This window comes from Taeniopygia guttata, chromosome 19 (assembly GCF_048771995.1).
Source record: "Taeniopygia guttata chromosome 19, bTaeGut7.mat, whole genome shotgun sequence".
Lineage (NCBI taxonomy): Eukaryota > Metazoa > Chordata > Aves > Passeriformes > Estrildidae > Taeniopygia > Taeniopygia guttata.
Genome location: NC_133044.1, coordinates 1,389,608 through 1,409,157, shown reverse-complemented (window position 1 = coordinate 1,409,157; position 19,550 = coordinate 1,389,608). Strand labels below are relative to the sequence as shown.

The 19,550-nt window shown below is 49.8% G+C and overlaps 2 protein-coding genes across 9 annotated transcripts in view; one reads left to right on the top strand and one right to left on the bottom strand.

Annotated features, from left to right (window-relative positions):
- The window catches only part of AATF (apoptosis antagonizing transcription factor), a 34,980-nt gene extending 32,158 nt beyond the window's left edge, over positions 1-2,822 (top strand). Inside the window, exon 12 of the mRNA XM_030288109.4 lies at positions 2,087-2,822. Coding sequence (XP_030143969.4) covers positions 2,087-2,150 — 64 coding nt within the window. The 3' untranslated portion in view covers positions 2,151-2,822. The remainder of the gene's footprint in view (positions 1-2,086) is intronic.
- Positions 2,823-4,657: 1,835 nt separating this feature from the next.
- Positions 4,658-19,550, bottom strand: part of ACACA (acetyl-CoA carboxylase alpha) — a 103,191-nt gene continuing 88,298 nt past the window's right edge. For 6 of the 8 annotated variants that reach the window (XM_041719971.2, XM_072916779.1, XM_072916778.1 and 3 more), the window contains 6 exons: positions 16,959-17,136; positions 15,952-16,064; positions 9,983-10,137; positions 9,711-9,881; positions 6,916-7,052; positions 6,399-6,713 (listed from right to left, as the gene is read on the bottom strand). In XM_041719971.2, coding sequence (XP_041575905.1) covers positions 6,587-6,713; positions 6,916-7,052; positions 9,711-9,881; positions 9,983-10,137; positions 15,952-16,064; positions 16,959-17,136 — 881 coding nt within the window. In that variant the 3' untranslated portion in view covers positions 6,399-6,586. Of the gene's footprint in view, positions 6,714-6,915; positions 7,053-9,710; positions 9,882-9,982; positions 10,138-15,951; positions 16,065-16,958; positions 17,137-19,550 lie in introns of all 8 variants that reach the window. The other 2 variants (XM_041719968.2, XM_041719974.2) reach the window with 1 other exon arrangement.

The window sequence follows — 19,550 nt, the reverse complement described above, 5'->3', positions numbered from 1 at the left end:
ATATATAAAATTTATATATTTATTTATAATTATATATACAATTATATATATAGTTCTATATTATATATAGAATAAATTATATATATATAATTTATATATTTATTTATAATTATATATACAATTATATATATAGTTCTATATTATATATATAATTATATATATTAATATATATAATTATATATATATATTTAAATCCCTGCACAGGTTATCCCTCAGCACAGGCTGCTCCACTCCTCCTGTGCTGAAGTCACTTTCCCCCAGCTCCAGGTAGCACTGGGTGTCTCAAGCCACTGGCTCAACTCTGATGTTTCATATCTGTAGGTGGAGGAGAGAAATTTGATATTTTTTTAACCAAAACCCAAGTTCATTATGCATAGCCTTAAGGGGGCTGAAAGTATTAAAATCCACACTTACCCTGGTGAATTGAAACACAGACAAGGTTAAACCTGGAGGATTGATGAGTTTTCCTCTGTGCACGGTTAAATCCTGCTGAGGGGAGAGGCTGCAGAAGAAAGGGAGCCTGGCTGATGGGGAGAGGGGGGAAAAAGGGTTGGGTTATTTGATATTTTATTTTCAGGGTGAAGTGTTTGCCCTGTTTTGGGCGTGCTGGGTTACCTGGTTGCTCTCCTCCTCTTGTCAGGGTGTCTGTCCCTGCTGTCATTATCCACAAGGATCCTCTGGGGTTTTGCTTCATCCCATTCCTTTTGGCAGTGCCATTCCTGGGGAGATGGGGGAACCCCTCTGACCCCAAAACCTGGAGTTTCCATGTCACCCTGTCCGTGCCAGCAAACATTGCTCTGCCAGCAAAGATAAATTCTTCCTTGAAACCTCCCCGGGCCCTGCTCGCTTGAAAAATGTTTATTTAAAATCCGTGGGATTGGAGGAATTTCTGCATCCATCCCTGAACTCCTGCACACACAGGAGAGCATCAAACCCACAAAAAAGGAAGAGAAAACCCCCAGGAATTCTCCTCCTGGGTTCTGCCCCAGTGGGAAAAGCCAAGGCAGGCAGAGCAGCACTTTTGGGGTTTAGCTGCTCGTGAGGCAGACACAGAAGCTTTGCTCTCCCTGAGTAATTCCTGTGGGGTTCCCCAAAATGTGCACGTCGGTTTTGAGCTCCGGGATGGAAAAAATGAATATGAAAGGGAGAAGGGCCTGGAGAGCCTGGAGAGGGGAGCAAGGGTTTCCCCAGGTTCCGTCAGGTGGTTTTTGGGGAAGGTTTGAGGCTGTTCCCTGTGAACAGGACATGACTTTGTCCTTCCATCCTGCACTGCTGGCACTGAGACTCCATTCCTGCACTTCTGGGGAAGTTTTCACATGGAATTCCTCCTTTGGAAGCTGGCAGGGAACCCTCCCATGGAGGTGTCTGCAAGCAGGAACAGGCCCAGACCCAAATATTGCTGTGCTTGGAAGGGAAAATCCCACCTGTGTACCCACCACTCCCCTCCACGTGTGCAGCCAAGAGGCTTTAGGAGCTGCAGTTAGAGAAAATCCAGCTCTTCCCTCCATAGCCAGAAATGCCTGCTCCATAAGAATCCCTCCTTTCTCCCAGCTCACGTTCTCTGCTTCTAAAATTAAAGACAAATAACACCAGCCCACTTTTCTTTTTTAATTTTTTTTTTAAGGGAAATTTGCTCCTGTTATCAGAATTGCTGCACATGGGATATTAATTGGAATCTTGTTGCTGGGTCATTTTCATTGTTTTACAAGTACTGTCCAAGAAAATGTATGAAAACTAAATTACAGCCCCACGTTGGCTGTGTGATTGAATCCTCCTCACAGCCCCGTACATCCTATTAAAATATTCAATCTTGTTTTCTTACTTGAAGAGCCTGTCTGTTAAGGGCAAACTTATAGAAACCCTCATTCTCTGGAGATCCAATATCCAGCCACACTGGAATATTTCCATATTTCTGTCCTGCCTGGGATTGGGCTCACACAAGTTCCCCCTCTCTGCCTGTATTTGTTAATAAAGATTTTTAATTACACCAGGCCTTTCCTGTTGAAGGAGTGGAGGCTCTGTGGCAGCCTTTTGCTTCCATTTTGACCTTGGAAAGTAACTTTTCCCTCCCCATTTTTTTCCCCAGGACGGAGCTGTACCGGTCGCTGTTTGGAAAAGTCAGGGACGGAGAAGAGGCAGAGCAGAATTAGGAGCTGGGATTGAGCAGAATTAGGAGCTGGGATTGAGCTCCTGGTGTTCTCCAGCTGCTTCTGCCCTCAGCTGCTCCCTCAGGCTGCCCAGGAGCAGAGCCAGCTCTCTCCAGCCTCTGGTTTGTCCCTAAAATCCCCCGTGAAGGAGCACCAAACCTGCTAAATCAGAGGGGAGTGAGCCTGGCTGAACACCCCCTGCCCAGCCTGAAATGCCTCCTCCCAAGGACAATCCATTTTTAACTATTCCCTTTAAATTCCTGACCTTGATTTTGCAGCCTGGGCACAGTCTGGGGGGAGGGACACAATCCAGCCCCCCCTGCAGCTGGGTCCCCCAAAGCTGTGCTAAAACCTTGGAGATTTGGGGGCTGGGGGGGGGGGTTCAGTGCCCTGTTCTGGTGCTTGGCTGCGTATTGACTTAATTTTTTACCAGTCAAGAGGATTTAAATGTCATTTCCATAATTAACATGGCCTTAAAACAGAGGAAAGGTGCTGCTGTGCAGGCACCAGAGCTCCCAGTTCACCTTCTGTGGTCTGCAGTAAACCCCCACGAAGGGATCCACCAGAAATGGGGCTGCCCTGGTGTCACTGATCCCTGTCACGGCCGTGCCTTGTCCCACAGAGTTCCCCTGGCCCTGGCTGGGCTTTGGGCACTCCAATTAAAAAGGTTTGTGAGCTGCTTGTCCCGGTGTGATCCGTGCAGGAATCCCCATCCCTCCCTGCCCCATCGGGTTTCCTTCAGAAAGCAAAGCAAGTGCCAGGTGAGGCTTGACTTGGCTGGAAAAGCTTTCAGGGATGAGTAAATCTGTTCCTCGCAGAGATCCAAGCCAGAAAAGCACCTGGATTTTGGGATCCACTGATGACCTCATGGGATTTCGATGACCCCACATCCAGCAGAGCCCACTGCAGGCACAGCCCCAGCCAGGAGCTGTGGGGGACACAGGGAAGGGCTGATTTTTGTCACCTGTGCCAGGTCAGCAGCCCTGATTTGGCCTGCAGGGAGCTGAGGTTTGGCCATCCACGGCATCAAACCCCTGGGTTCAGTCCCAGAGCTGTGCCACCCCTGCCCTGTGACACCTGTGCCCTCTGTGCCACCCCTGCCCTGTGACACCTGTGCCCTCTGTGCCACCCCTCCATGTGACTCTGTGTCCTCTGCAGCCGCAGCTCCGCAGCTCTCGGTGGTTTTTCCCCGTTCCCTTTCCGGCTGTAATGTTAAAATTGCAACAGGAACCACTTCAGATGTGCTGACATCTTCCCTCTCCTTCCCCGCCCCCCCCCCACCAATAGAATATTAATTCTTTATTAATTCATGATACAGCTGCTAATTAGTACCTCCACAAATGGGCATTACACCTTAGCAAAACACTCGGAGGTGTTTTGGGGACTGGGGTGTGCAGAGGGAGGGACAGAGGGTTGTGTTAATCCTCTCCCCACAACCCCGCCACAGCCAAGAATTTCAACTTTCAGACAAACAACTTCATTTACAAGTGTGTCTCTAATTAGCTGCAGAATTAGTAAAGCAGAGTTTTCCCCCCATAGATCGGCCAAACCCCCGGGGGAGGCTCTGGAATGGAGAGAATCGCATTTCCAATTATTTTGTTGAATTGCTAATTTAGTTATTGTGCCTGGCGTAATTGTGATGGGTATTGGGTGTGCAATTCAATTTGTTTTAAATATTTGTGGGAAGGCTGATCAGTAATGGAGCTGACCTATTTCATGGCCCAAATTGAGAGAAGAGACTAAAACAAAAAACAGCTACAAAGCCCCAGTTTGTCTCAGTTTTTATTTTGATGTCTCTCATCCCTCTTAAGACTGTTGATGCAACAAAAGGTTTACATTAAAAGATGATGGCACTTTGATCTTGGGCTTTGGAGAGCTTACAGCTTTGGTACGGCTTTTCTTGGCATTTTAATGTGGAGCTATTTTAGGCTAAAGAGTTTTAAACGTGATGCTGGAGTTCAGTAGGGTCTGTCCCCTCACCACCCCCCAAATTTTAACCATCATGATTCTGCTTTGAGAAATGTAGAAAAATCAACTGCTGGAGTTGTGGTGGGCAAATTTAAATCTCACCTTCTGTGGGGAGACCTCCAAAGGGTATTTGTGGATCAGCTCCCAAGGACATCCTTTAGCCAAAGTCCTGGTGGGCCTTTCCCTGCAGGCTCTGACTGAGCAGGGCACAGAATGAGGCTGGAAAAGGTCTCCAGATCATCCAGTCCAACCATCCCTGCCCACAGAACAGCCCTGGCAAAAGGGTCCTGAAGTTCTCCCACCTCAGCAGCAGCCTCTGGGGTCTGGGGGGTTTTCCCTGTTTGTCCCATTCACTGTGATGCTGAAGGTGACAGTGGAGGATGGGAATGGGGAGTGGCCACAGCAGGTTTGGTGACACCGAGCTGGGACCTCAGGGGAGGGCACAGCTGACCTGGAGGGGTTCCACAGAACCCTCTGTGTCCTCAAGCACAGCTCAGCTCCCCCGGGACAGAGGTGACAGATTCCACTCGCAGCAACAGAGCTGGAATTCATTCTTTTTATTAAAAGAAATTGAGGTAAGTGAAATACTTCAGCACCAGCGAGAACCGTTCGTACCCAGGGCTGTCCCCCTCCCGGTGACCCCCCACACCTGGGGACATCCAGGTGCTGCTGCCACAGGGCCCCAGCAGGCCCAGATGCCCCAGGGCCACTGCAGACCCCGGTGTCACCCAGCAGGTGATTTTGGAGCTGCTTTACCCCCAGACTGAGTGGGGTCTGAGCCGGTGCTGTAACACTGAGATGGGGGGAGGCCGTGGCACAGTGGGCACGGGGACACCTCCCACTGCAGATGTCCTGCAAAAGGGACCCTGGTGACAGCAGAGGAGCCCCACAAGTCCCGGTCCTGCCTGGCTGACACATTCTCTGTCTGTGTGTCCTGCTGCAGCCCACCCTGGCGTAAGCAAAAGCATCTTTGGGGCTTGTTCAGGGGGCTCTAGTGGAAAAAAAAAAATCTCTTAAATCAAATTAGGGTTCTTAACTATTAAGAAAAAGCAAGACCTGCAGGTGGCTGAGCTCTGCTGGCCACAGGCAGGGGAGCAGCGACCCCGGGCTGGCACCTCCAGTCACTGGCAGCACAGGCAGAAGGGCTGCATTGCACTTCAGGAGGAAACAGGGAAGGGCGAGAGGCACTGGCAGCATCATGGATTAATTCTCTCATAAAACAGCCCTTCTGATGTGCCATACTTCTGACCTACAGCCCTTCCTGCTGGACTAAAGGAGGGGCTGTAACATCTGAAATTCTTCCAAGACCATCACTGGTGAGCCCGGAGTGCCCAGGCCCAGCCCGGCAGCAGGAGCTGTGTGTGAGGGGTGGGCTGTGCTCCCCTCCAGCACTGCAGCTTCTCCGAGCTTCTCTTACATAAAAAACGAGTAGAAAGAAGTTGGGGATCGGGGGGGACCTGGGCAGCTGCCACCCCTTCCTGCACTCACCTGCCACCCAGTTCTTCCTGACCATTGCAATGAGATCCAAACCCGACATTTTTCCCATTCCCAGGTAAGAGGTGGCCCCTCCCTGGATACACACAGCAGCTCTGGGGCAGGGCAGGGCGATGGAGAAAAGCTCTCCTGGATCCTCACACTGAGATTTCCTTCTGCAGCCCCACTGGGGGATTTGGCTCTGTCCTTTCTCCTCCCTCACACGGGATGAGCACTCACCGAGGATGCACAGCGGGGCTGCCCCCCCGTTAGCCCTGAAAAACCAGGGCAGGGAGGGCAGAAATGCTGAGCAGCTGCACTTTGGTCTCTTGTGCCTCCTCCCAGAAGGGCCTTTCACACAGTTCACAGCCTGCTCTAAAGGAATCGGGCACAAACACAAAGCGACAGGGGTGCAAATCCCCCAAAATCCTGTGCCCCAAAAACCTTCCCAGCCCTGGGGAGCCCGGGAGCCTCCTGGGGGCACGGGGACAGCCCTGCCACAGCAGCTAAAGGCTGGTTTTCCTCTACCTAGGAGACAAGACAGACGTGGGACACACAAATCAGATCACCACTGACAGAGGGTGACACACAAATCACCACTGACAGAGCCAGGGGCTGCGGGGGGACAGGGGACATTGGCACTTGTCAGCACTGGGGAGGAGAGGAGAGGAGGGGAGGGCAGGGTGTCCCTGCAAGGACAGGGGTGTCCCTGGAGGGACAGGGGCGTCCCTGCCACGCCAAGGCCTCGCGGTACTGGAGCACCCAGCCCCGCTCTGTTCAATAAATAAGGTACAGGAGGACAGCGGGGACTCGGTTCCGCAGGCGCTTTGTGTTTTTATACATTTTCCTCGTGTCCCTGGCCAAAGGACACGCTTCCTCTGGCCAGCCTGATTTGAAAAGATAAAATGTCACTGCAGCAGCGCTCCCTGAGCCTCGCCCGGCGGCGTGGCCGAGCAGACCAGGGCAGATCCCGCTCCGGGGCAGAGCAGCCCGGGCTCCTACGTGGATGAAGGCGAGTCCATTGTGGAGAGGATCCGCACGACCTCGGCTCGCTGCGTGGGGGAGATGTGCTGGGTCATGTGCACGATGGAATCCATGGCAACCTCGGGGTTGGCCTGGACCAGGCTGCAAAGAGGACGGAGAGGAGCGAGTGAGGCAGCTCCCAGCAGCAATGCCAGGGGGCTGGAGCTGGGGCTGTGCATGGACACGCTTCCCCAGGACACTGCTGGGCTGGGGTCACACAGGGACAGGAACCCCCTGTGCCCCACGGAGAGGGCAGCAGCTCCGGAGCCATCCCCCATCTGCCCACGTCCCCTCCCTGGCTCACCTCCGGATCTGCTTGAGCACGTAATCCCTGGAGATGTACTTGATGTTCTCCTCCACCACCGAGCGAACGCCCTCCTCCTCCGTCAGCTGCTTCTCCAGCCACTCCACCAGGTCCTTGTTGCTGTCCCACAGGTAGGCCTGCCAAAACGCCACAGCTCAGCCCGCAGCCCAGATTCACCCTGCCCACACCCCACATGTACCCCACGGCTCCTGGACTGGCAGCTGTGGTGACACATCTGGCTGGGCATCCCCACAAACACACCCAACAATCAGCACAAGGTCAAAGATTACCCATTTCTTTTGCATCCTGCCATAAACGAGATGGAAGGGGAGCAAGGAAGTGCTTGGTCAGTGCTGCAGGGAACGAGCTGCATCAAACCCAGGAGCTGTCCCAGATAAATCCCAGTTTCCCTGGTGATCAGCTCCCCAAATTCTGGTGGAACAGGGCTGGCCTGAGGTGCAGCTGCTCCAGGGGTTCTCCCAGTGGTAAATCATCAGGGGACCTGTGATCCCCATCACCTCCAGCCTGCCCCTGTGCTGGTGGCCCCAGCAATCCCGGGAGCCCTGACCCAGCCCTGGAGCCAGGCAGCCCCTTGGGCATGGCCAAGCAGGTCGGAGTGTCTGGAACCCTCAGCCACAACCCCCTTTTTGCCTTTCACAAGATCATTTCACCTGATATTTGCTAGATAGTTGGCTGTGTAATAACTCAGGAGTGTGTGAGCCCCTAACAGCCTTCTCTCCTCTCCTCTCATTTTCTTTACAAATCATTTAAGAATCGTTTTGTTAATGGTTTCCGGAAAAGCAAGTACTGCCATTAGCACTCATTCATATTTATGTCATTTTATTTGGGTAATTAAACACAAAGCTCCTCATTTAAAGGTGCACTATCCTTCTCTGTTATCACTAACCAAGCCAAAGGCAGAATGACAATGAGCTGGGGGCGGTGACACCGTGGTGGCACCTCCTGGGCACCCCGTGCTGCACAGAGAGCCAGGGAGTCACAGAGTCACCAGGGCTGGAAAAACCTCCGGGATCAGCGAGTCCAACCATTCCCCAGCGCTGCCAAGGCCACCACTGACCCTGTCCCCAGCCCTCCAGGGACGGGCACTCAGCCCTGCCCTGGGCAGCCCTTCCCAAGGAGGAACTGCCCTTCCCATGGAGGAATTGCCCTTCCCGTGGAGGAATTTCCTTTCCCAAGGAGGAATTGCCTTTTCCATGGAGGAATTTCCTTTCCCAAGGAGGAATTTTCCCAATACCCAGCCTGGACCTCCCCTCTCCTGCTGTCCCTGTCCCCTGCTGTCCCCTCCTGGCAGGGAGCTGTGCAGAGGGGACACGTCCCTCTGTCCCAGTTGCTCCCAGCCCTGGCCTCGGGCACTACCAGGGATCCAGGGGCAGCCACAGCTCCTCTGGGAACCTCTCCCAGGGAGGAATTTTGGTTTCAGAGCCCATCCCAGCCCCTGACACACTCCAGAAACCCCAGAATTATTTTATTTCCTTTCACACGACATCTCTGATTGTCTCAGCTCAGTGATGTCACTTCAAGATTTTGCTTATTTCATTGTTTTTCTCCTTATTCTGACTTGGAAGTGGGAGTTTTGCTGCCTGCCTGTGCCCCTGGCAGGCAGCAGCACTCCCTGCATACAAAGGAAGGTTCCAGGGAAGGGGGGAAAGCCCAGCCCCAGACCTGTGTAAAGCTCCATTTACCCAAGAATCCCAAAGCTTTTCGTTTAGGAGAATATTTAATACTCTTATTAATCATTTTTAATCCGTTTGCTTTTAATTAAGAAACAGCATGATGCTTCCCTATCAACATATGCCAGGGAGCAGATTAATTGTGGCTTAAGATAACTCTCCTTGATTGGTGTAATGTATTAGCTAACGAGCTGCCTGCTTTTGGAGAGCTCAGGCTCTACCTTGGAAAGGCTGCTGCCCTCCAGAGAACATTCCCCCCTTCCCTGGAACCCCTGGGTGCTGGGGACTTCAAAAACAGAATGAAAAATAAAAATAGAATTAAAAAATAAAACTCTGAAATAAAACAGAATTTAAAAAAAAAAGTAAAATAAAATAAAGTAAAATAAAATAAAATAAAAGTAAAATAAAGTAACAAATAAAGTAAAATAAATAAAGTAACAAAGTAAAATAAAGTAGCATAAAGTATAATAAAATTAAAGATATAAATAAACAAAATAAAGAAAATTAAATAATACAGTAACAAAGTAAAGTGAAATAGATACATAAAATTAAGCAATATAAATAAAATTAATGAAATAAAACAGAATAGAATAGAATAAAATAGAATACAGAATAAAATAGAATAAAATATAGAATAAAATATAGAATATAGAATAAAAAATTGAGTAAAATATGGACAAAGTATTGAATAAAATATAGAATAAAGTATTGAATAAAATATGGAATGAAATATGGAATAAAAGAGAATAAAATAGAGTAAAATATAGAATAAAGTAGAATAAAATAGAACAGAAAAAATAAAATAAAATAAAAATAAAATAAAATAAAGTAAAATAAAATAAAATAAGATAAAAAAAAAATAAAATAAAATAGAAAAATAAAATAAAATAAAATAAAATAAAATAAAATAAAATAAAATAAAATAAAATACAATACTGAGATTGCAGGCTTGTGACAAACCATCTCAAGAGCAGCCTGCCCTTGCTCAGAGCCTGGAGCTGAGCACAATTCCAGAAGGAATGCCCATGGTCTCTGCCCACGGTCTCTCTGCCCACGGTCTCTCTGCCCACGCCCTGGCCAGGTGGGTACCCGAGCCCGACTGACCTTGACCGTGCCCTCCACCTCGACGAACCAGCGGCGCAGCATGGCCTGGATCTGCCCGTCCGTCAGCTCGGGGTTGGCCTCGTGGATCTTGCCCTTCACGGCCTCCTCCAGCAGCAGCCGCCGCAGCCGCCAGTAGAAGAAGGTGCGCGAGGTTTTCCAGTCCAGCACGTCCTGGGGACGGGCACGGAGTGAGGCAGGGCCACACCACACCCCAGATCCAGCCAGAGGAGGATGGAGACTCCTCGGGGATCCCCCGTCCCAGGGACACTCACGGTGATGGCGCCTTTCTCCTGCATCCTGCCGGGCGTGTCGTGCAGGTCAGCGAACTGAATGGCCACCTGCTGGTACATGGGGGCCAGGAACTCCTCCCGCTCCTTCAGCTTGGCCTCCAGCTCCTTCCTGTCCGCCGGGCTCAGCTCGGGGGTGCCTGCAAGGGAAAATCAGGGGTACCTGGAACCACACACCTGGGCGAGATCAGGGGGGCCTGGAACCACACAGAGACATGGGGTACCTGGAACCACACACCTGGGTGAGATCAGGGGTGCCTGCAAGCACACACAGCTCCTCAGGGGTGTCTGAAACCACACACAGCTCAGATCTGGGGTGTCTGAAACCACAAAGATCAGACCTGGGCGAGATCAGGGTGCCTGAAACCACATACAGCTCAGACCTGGGGTGCCGGGAACCACACAGAGGTCAGACCTGGGCAAGATCAGGGGTGCCTGAAACCACACACAGTTTAGGGGTGCCTGAAATCACACACAGCTCAGACCCCAGGGAAGCTCAGGAGTGCAGCTCCAGAGCTTGGAAAAGCCAAAGGATAAACCCCGGAGCATCAGCTCCCAGCAGTGCCCCTCAAATCCCTGGTCCAGCCCAGACTTTGTGCCACAGAGATTCAGAAAAGGGCTCTGAGGGTGTTTTCATCATGGAAACTCTGTTCCATTTAAATGCCAACGATCTGAGCCGCCAATTAAGTGACATTTACAGGACTTACTCCTAGAAGAGAATGATGTCCAACACTGCTGTTCATTCAGCAGGAAACACAGAGCGTGGCACAGCAGCTTCACCCCTGCGAGCTCTCCTTCAGGCTGCTCCTGCCACAGCCCACTCCAGGGGCTCTGCCATCACTGCAGGAAGCCAAAGCACCCCAAGCCAACAAACCCAGCCTAAACCACTGGGCAGAAGCTTTACAGAAACCCCAAAGGGGACCAAGGACAGAACCCAAGGCTGGAATTCACCGTCACTGGGCCCAAAGGGGTTCACAGAGGGTGATCAGACAAACTCATGCAAGGAGATTCCAGCACAGGCTCCTGAGCATGAAGATCAGATATTAATCTGTGCTCAGGAAGCCTCTAAACCACAGCTGGGAGCTGAGACAGCATCCTGGGGGCTCCATCCCAGGATGCTGCTGCTCCTTGCACGCCTCATTCCCACACACACAACAACCCAAGGCTGCTGGTCCAAAGGGGAGAGCTCCCAGCACCTGAGCTGGCTGCTCACACACCCCATATATATGTATTTTTCCAAGGCACAGGCCCTCCAGACAAAGATCCTTCCCAGGGAAGGAATGTTTTTTTTTTCCTGTGCCTACCAATATAAATGTTACCTAACCCTTCAGATGCGAATAAGAAGGTTTTAATTAAGAGAAGCTCCCCTTATAACCTTCAGAATAAAAAATTATCTGTATTTATCCACGTTGAACTCCCAGGCTCCCTGCTTTTCATGGCAACACAAGCACTTAAGGCAGCCCCGCTGGTGAATTCCGGCCCCTGCCACCGAGTCCACCCAGCCAGGCCCAGTAATGATTTAGGTGAGATTAACAAATATGTCAATGTCTATTTTCTGCTTAATTTAAAAGCAGCGTCTATAAAGATTTTTGACTTCTGAACCCTGTTCTCCTGGAAGAAAGAAGGTAACAATGAGGAGGGGGGATAAAGAGTGATTATCCCATCATCGATCGTTTGTCAGGAGCATTTCTTATTCACTGGACTATTGTAAAAAGCTAAGCTCTCGATCAATCCCGTAAGCCCCCTGTACAATTAAATATCTTGGAATGGTTTTCTTTCTTTCCTAGTCAGATCTCGAGGCCTCAGGGTTTTTCAGAAAGCCTGGGCTTTATTTATTTATTTCTCAAGGAAATAAAAAAAAAAAGCAAAAGAAAAAAAGAAGTATCTTCCACAAATCTTATCCTGGCAAGGAGAAGGGAGTTAAAATATGGGATTCCTTTGCTCTAGAGGTACTTGACAGTTAATGAAACTGTTAAAGTTTAAATCATAGGAACATTATAGACCTCTAGGTATGGATTGGCTGCTAATCAATAGGGAAACAAAAGGAGCAGCACTGCGAGACAGCCCCGCTCCATGAGCAGAGCCTGGCACCAGCTGGGGCAGCACCAGGAACTGTGTGACCCCTACCCTGGCAGGGACACAGGACAGGCTCCTGAGTGCCAGCAAATGTCACCTACTGCTCTTGGACTGCAGCTTCCCCTGCAGCCTCCCCATCACCACGGCTCCGGAGGCTGCTGGGATGGGAAGGGGCTGGGAAACCTCTGAATTCTGTTCCCAGCACCCCCAGAGCCCACCCACGGCAGGGAACACCCCAGTGCCACATGCTTTTTTCTCTTTTTAAAGCAGCAACAGAACTGCCTGAACAAAGTTGAAAAGATGCCCTGGGAAAGCAGCAGCTTTGGGGTCCCACACCTGCAACAACAGCCTCCCACCAGAACCTCACCTTCTCTCCTTCTGCCTTCAGCAAAGCACTGCCAGACATAAATTTATTCTCTTGAGAGGGTGTAAGGCCCTGGCACAGTGTGCCCAGAGCAGCTGGGGCTGCCCCTGGATCCCTGGCACTGCCCAAGGCCAGGCTGGACAGGGCTTGGAGCAGCCTGGGATAATGGAAGCTGTCCCTGATGAGCTTTAGGGTTCCTCCTGATCCAAACCATCCTGGGATTCCACAAAATTCAGCAAAGGCAGCAAAAATGCCAAAGGTGTCTGGGCTGCCCAGGCAACTCCCCCAGCCCGGCTGGAGGGAGCTGCTCCAGAGGGGAGAGGGAAGGTCACAGGGAGCCACTCACGTCCCTGGAGAGACAGGCATTTTTGGATTGTCTCTTGTTTCTTTAAATGAGACAGGCTGTAATTGCTTCACTAAATATTCAGCAGGATTTATGTCAGAAAGGTGCAGCATGAACAGCCAGTGAAGGTCACACCAGCTCGTGGCACAGGCTGCAAATATCCTTGTGCAGAATCCCTGTGACTCCCACCCTGGCCCTTCCCTCTCTCCGCTCCTGAGGTCTCATTTCTCAGCAGGTGAAGTGTGGCAGCGACATAATTCCAAAAAATTCCTGCCCCCAGCCCTCCTGGGAGGATATCCCAGTGCCAAGAGCCACGGAGGAGCTGAGAGAAAGCAGGACTTGCTCTGGGAGCTTTGTGATTGTGAATTAACACCAATTTAAATGCAGCAGCACCTGCACAGGGAAGCAGCTACTGAAACCAGCATCACCCACAAAACAAAGTTACAGCCTGTGTTCATCCAACACCCCATGAGAGAGGGAATCAGAAGATCAGTGTTTCTCCCAGGTTTTCCTGAAAAACTGGCAGTGGGGGTCAGTTCTGATCCTGCACCCCAAAATGCTCTTTTCAGAGAGGAACTGCTGTGCTGAAGTGGAGCTGAGTGATGAATAATTGAGTGTTCACTCGTTATTTGGAAATTTAAAGACAATTTTGGATGCTCTTTAGCCAAGTTAGGTGTGAACCAAGCCCCAGCAGCACAGATTGACTGCCCTAGGAAATTTAACAAGTGAAATAAGTAAAATTAGAGGTGCATTCAGCACACAGGAACACCTCACAGGATCAACAAGGAGGACATTCCCACTATCACAATGTGCATCAGGTGATGACTGGATGCTGCCTTTTTCCTACAAAAACCATAGAAATGCAATAGCCACTCTTGCTGTAACTGGAGCCATTCTGCCATTCCTTTCACCCACATTCCACCCCATTTTTGCACCTCTGACACAAGGCACAGAATCTGTACAATGAGGCTGATTTTCACTCCACTCCTACATGTTTTAGTCCAGTTGTAATAAATAAATGAAATTGAGTCTCTGCATTTTAAACTCTGGCCCAAGGCTTGCAGGCTGCACCCCAGTTCCAGGTGGGAATGTGCTCTGGGGCAGGAGAAGTGTCACCCCTCTCTCCCCCTGCACTCAACTCTTGAGTGACACTTTAATAAACCACGGGGGCTAATCAACATTTCAGCAATCGCGCTGCAGAATTGATAATGAACAGATTTATGTCAAATGATTCGATATCTGCCAGCCTCCCCTGCTCTCCCACTCCCGGCGTGGGCTGGTGGGAGAGGGAGAGCATCTCCTGGTGCAGCTCCGGGGAGGGATGACAGCCACTCAGGGGTTAAAGAGAGGCAGTGAACCCCCAGCTAATGAGTAAGAATTCAGCAGGCAGTGTAAGATAAATGGAGCTTTCTCTGCTTCTGCTGGAGTCAGCATGAACTGCGGCCCTGCGGCTTGTTTGTGGCAAATGGAGTGCGCGAAATATCAAAGGGCAGTGATCCAGAAGAAGACCGACTTTGACAAATTTTAAATTGGCCAGAAAGAAAACCGGCAAAAAAAAAAAAAAAAAAAAAGGAAAAAAAAAAAGAAAAAAAAGAAAAAAAATTATGCAATTCAGTGTGTCCTGCAATCTTGGCTTTCCTGCTCTGGTGTGGAATTAGTGGCAAAACAACAGCAATGATCACCCGGTGCTGGGAGCAATTACGATCCATCTCAGGGAGATGCTTATCAGTGACTGAAGCTTTTAGAGCTCTCCCTATGTACAGTTGTAAGTGACTTGCTCTTGTGTTGCAGTCATTTTAATTAAAGTGTATGGAGTTTGCTGGGAGTAATTACCCTGTAGAGGAAGAGGAGGGGAAAAAAACCCTGACCAGGCTCCTCACATGGGTCTGTGAGGCTGTTGGCAGAGAACTCCACCCCATCTTTCCCCTTTTGGGTTTTTTTTCAGTGTCCCATAGGATTCAGGGGTGGCCTGCAGGTGTTCTGTACCCACAGAGGGCTGGGTCCCCATGATTTGGGGTGGTCACTGTCCCTTTGCTCCTACAGGGACACTGTCAAGTCTGACAGAGGCCAAAAGTGAGGATTGCTGAAAATAACTTCCTTGCTGCAGCTGCAGACTTTCAAACTGGGATTTAAGTCATGGAATAATAGAATGGTTTGAGTTGAAAAGGACTTTAAAGATCATTTCATTCCACTCCCTGCCATGGGCAGGGACACCTGTCACTATCCCAGGGCACCCCCTCACCCTTCACCTGTTATTCTCTTCCCGAGGTGTATCAGGAAGGTTGTTTTGTGTATAAATTGTTGCCCTGCCATAAATTAAAAAAAAAAAAAACCCAAATAATAAAATGTAACTGCAGCAATAGCCAGGATTTATCAGTCATTTGCAGAACACTTTTCCTCCTGAAGGATCCCAAAAGGCTTTATAAATTCAAGCCATACTCACATGGCACGCTTCTCCCTCCACTGAAATGTAGTCAATTTTGGAGGTAAAAGGAGGCTCTGTAAGATTATACTCTTGTAGTAAGAGCCAGTAAAGGACTATTTAAAAAGCCTATTCCCCCGAGAGGGAACATATCTGATATTAAGTACATTTTGCTGAACACTCTGTATTTTGGGATGTACAGCAGGCGCTGGGATCGCTCGGAGTGGAAATAACACAACCCTGGTTGTGCCAGCACCGAGCTCTGCACGGCCCCCCTGTTCACAGGGACATGGAGAACACTCCTGATTCCCTTGGAACTGAGGAGCACACGGATATCATTACTGCAAACTACCCCAGACACTCAGTGACAGTCCAGCAGCCCAAAATGTCTTTGATCAAACCCCTCGTTACGTGAAATGATGCCCGCTGAAGGCTTGGCCCACAAACCTTCAGTGAGCTGAGCAATTGCTGAGCTGGAAATTAGACCCAGACATCTGCAGCGAGGGTCTGTTGTGAGATCAAGTCAATAAAATACAACAAAAAAGAGAAATCAGCTCAAAAACCCACAATATTACACACCCTGGGTATGCTGAGCACGCATGAGTGTCATCTCACGTGTACACACGTGCCGTGATCTCATCTGGTTTTCTTCCCAAGTCAGACGAGAGTAAATAAAGATGGAAATGACTCTGACCAAATGCCCCTGAGGGGTGCCCGGGTCCCAGTGCCCCTGTGGCTGTCCCACGTACCCAGGCGCTCGGCCAGCTGGATGTACACCGGGTCCACCCTGCGCATCGTCTTCACCAGGTCCTTCCTGCGGAAGCGGATCTCCACTGTCCCCTCGGGCTCCAGGATCCCTCCTCTGCAAGCAAACAGAAAGGCACTTCTTGCACCTGACTTTGTGTCAGCAGGCACAAAATGGAGTGGCTCAGCACCTGCTGGAAATTGTGTGAAAGGAGAACAGGGAACAAAGGGACGGTTTTTAGCTCCGGTTTAAAATGCAGATGAAGTCCCACATCTCCAGCCCCATGGGAACAAACTGTCCCAGGCCATGGGGAGCATATGAGCCAGCAGTGTGCCAATGGCTCCTGGCCTGGACCAGGAATGGTGTGGCAGCAGAGCAGGGAGCTCATTCTGCCCCTGCACTCAGCACTGCTGAGGGCACACCTCAAATGCTGTGTCCAGGTCTGGCCCCTCAGTTTGGGAAGGATGTTGAGATGCTCGAGCACATCCAGAGGAGGCAACGAGGCTGGTGAGGGGCTGGGAACACAAACCCTGTGAGGAACGTTTGAAGGAGCTGGGGTTGTTCAGCCTGGGTTGTTTGGCCTGTTTAGCCCTATGAGGAATGTTTGAAGGAGCTGGGGGTGCTCAGTCTGGAGAAGAGGAGGCTCAGGGGTGACCTTGTTGCTCTCCACAACTCCTGAAGGGAGGTTGCAGACAGGTGGGGTCAGTCTCTGCCCCCCGGCAGCGCTGACAGAACCAGAGGACACAGCCTCAGATACGTCAAGGAAGGTACAGGGTGGATACTAGGAAAAATTTTTCACTGAAAGAATAATAAAGTACTGGAATTGTCTTCCCAGGGAGGTGGTGGAATCACCATCTCTGGGTGTGTTTAAAAATGACTGGACATGGCACTCGGTGCTATGGTCTGGTTGAGGTGTGAGGGCATGGGTTGGATTGATGATCTCAGAGTCTCTTCCAGCCTCATTTTTCTGTGATTGTGTGACCTCAGGTGTGACTGAGGCAGAGGCCCCACCTGCTGTCCCTGTCGGCGTACATCTCCATGTGCCGGGGGTTGATGGTGGGGTCGATGACCACCCAGGAGCCGCCGCGCAGCTCGCCCTGCGGCGGGATGTAGATCAGCACCGGCTGCCGGTACTCCCGCAGCCCGTCCACGATGTAGGCCCCAAACTTCAGCACCTGGTCATACATGTCTGGGGATGGACACAGAGAGGGTCAGCAGGGCTGGGGATGGACACAGAGAGGGTCAGCAGGGCTGGGGATGGACACAGAGAGGGTCAGCATGGCTGGGGATGGACACAGAGAGGGTCAGCATGGCTGGGGATGGACACAGAGAGGGTCAGCACGGCTGGGGATGGACACAGAGAGGGTCAGCATGGCTGGGGATGGACACAGAGAGGGTCAGAGATGGGTGGGGATGGACACAGAGAGGGTCAGAGATGGGTGGGGATGGACACAGAGATGGTCAGCATGGCTGGGGAGGGACACAGACAGGGTCATACATGTCTGGGGATGGACACAGAGAGGGTCAGAGATGTCTGGGATGGACACAGAGAGGGTCAGCATGGCTGGGGATGGACACAGAGATGGTCAGCAGGGCTGGGGATGGACACAGAGAGGGTCAGCATGGCTGGCACAGGACACACAGCCTGGAGTCACAGCTCCCCAGTGCCCCACCCTTGGACACTTCCAGGGGTGGGGCAGCCACAGCTTCTCCTGGAACCTGTGCCAGGGCCTCAGCACCCTCACAGGGAGGAATTTCCTCATGACAGCCCATCTACATCTACCCTGCTCCATGTTAAGGGCATTCCCCCTGTGCCACCACTCCATGCCCTTGGGTAAGTCCCTCTCCAGCCTGCAGGATGCTCCCACACCTGTCCAGATGTGGGACTCCCCTCTGGAAATCCCCTCTGGACACTTTCCATGGAACCCCATCTCTGCCAGGGCAGCTCACAGCAGCTGCTGTACACAGGGTACCCCGAGGATGATCCATCCCCACCTTCCCACCCCACAAACATCCCCACAGCCTGGGGAATCAGCCTGGCTACGTCTGCACTGCCCAATTTCAGACTTACTACCCTGGACCTCTCCCACAATTCATGTGATGTGAATAAAATTCACCTAAGGGCAGCAGAGCTTTTCCAGATCTTCATAAAAACGTGTGTGGAGAGGGATGGGGGACAGCACTCCGCTCTTCCTCCATTAAAATTTGTTTAAGGCATTTTGCTCAAAATTAATAAGAACAACTCCACTGTGTAAAGACAGTACATTGAAAATATCAGCCCCAAAGGTGATTTAAATAAAAGAGGAAAAGGGAAGGCAGAAGAATTTCTATGAGATGATATAGTTTCTAATGGATACAGTTAGTAATGGAAACAGGCACTCTTGAATATATATATTTTGTTACATAGAATTATATCTAGAAGTATTAAATCAAAATACAAGAAATGAAAAATAGTTATTAGGCTCATCTAGCCCACCTCTTTGTTCACACAGGACCATTTCTTCCACAGTGCTTTTGAAAGCTCCCATTCAGAAACCCCAAACAATAAATCCGCTTCTTCAGGGGCATTTCCACAGCCAAACAGATGAGATTTCCCTCAGAACTCAGCCAAGCTGCCCCTCCCTCCCCATTAATTCCATGTCACTACCCCTTGTAGCACCCTACCCCATGTCTGCTCTGCTTCAGGCTCACTCCAAACTGCAGCAGGATTTGCAGTGGGTTTGTCCTCAGACACTGCAGGCATCCATCCCTCACCTCTCTTCCAACCCCCTCCATCATTTGGGTTTTTTGCTTGGACCCTCCCCGTCTGCCTCATTTTTTCTGGCCATTAAAATACCAGTGCAGAGAAAATTAAGGAGCTGCATTTATGTATCTGCAACAGGAACAGTCTGGGAGCACTGAGACACTTTTATTCATCTAAAATCCTTCTATCCCTCGAGAAAAACCTCATTTCTGGGCAAGAAAGAGACCCCAGCCAAGGCCCCTTTGTCATTCAACCCTCATTTTAGTGCTAAGCATTAACATGAACACAATTAAGCAATTAACTCTTTGGGAAACATTCTTTTATATTTCATATATATATCTACAAACAAATATATATATAAATATATATTAGTACCACAGGAACTGATAGGATCTCTCCATTTCATTTCCAAGGTCATTACCCAAACACCCAAGAAAAGAAATTTCGTGTTATTTAAGAGGTATCAAATGCTGACAAAAGGAAGAACAATTTATTCCCTCTAATTGGGAATAAACATAAATCCCAGCAGAGACAGTGAGGCTTGAGAACCAAACAAAACTCCAACCTTTCCCTTTGTCCTGAGCAAAGAAAAAGACTCAAAAGGGGTGACAAATTTATTACTAATTATACAATTATTTTATTATGTAGTGCTAGTAATAAACCACTTGAAGTACTTTCAGCTAATTCTAGTGTTAAGAAAATAATTGCTTGATTCAAATTATTTTAACTGAATTAATTCTTTACTAGACATTTTTTACTAGTGCTACATAATAAAATAATTGTGTAATTAGCAATACATTTTTCACTCCTGCCACGGGTATATATTTTACTCAGGTGAAGTGCAGAGAAGAGCAGCACTA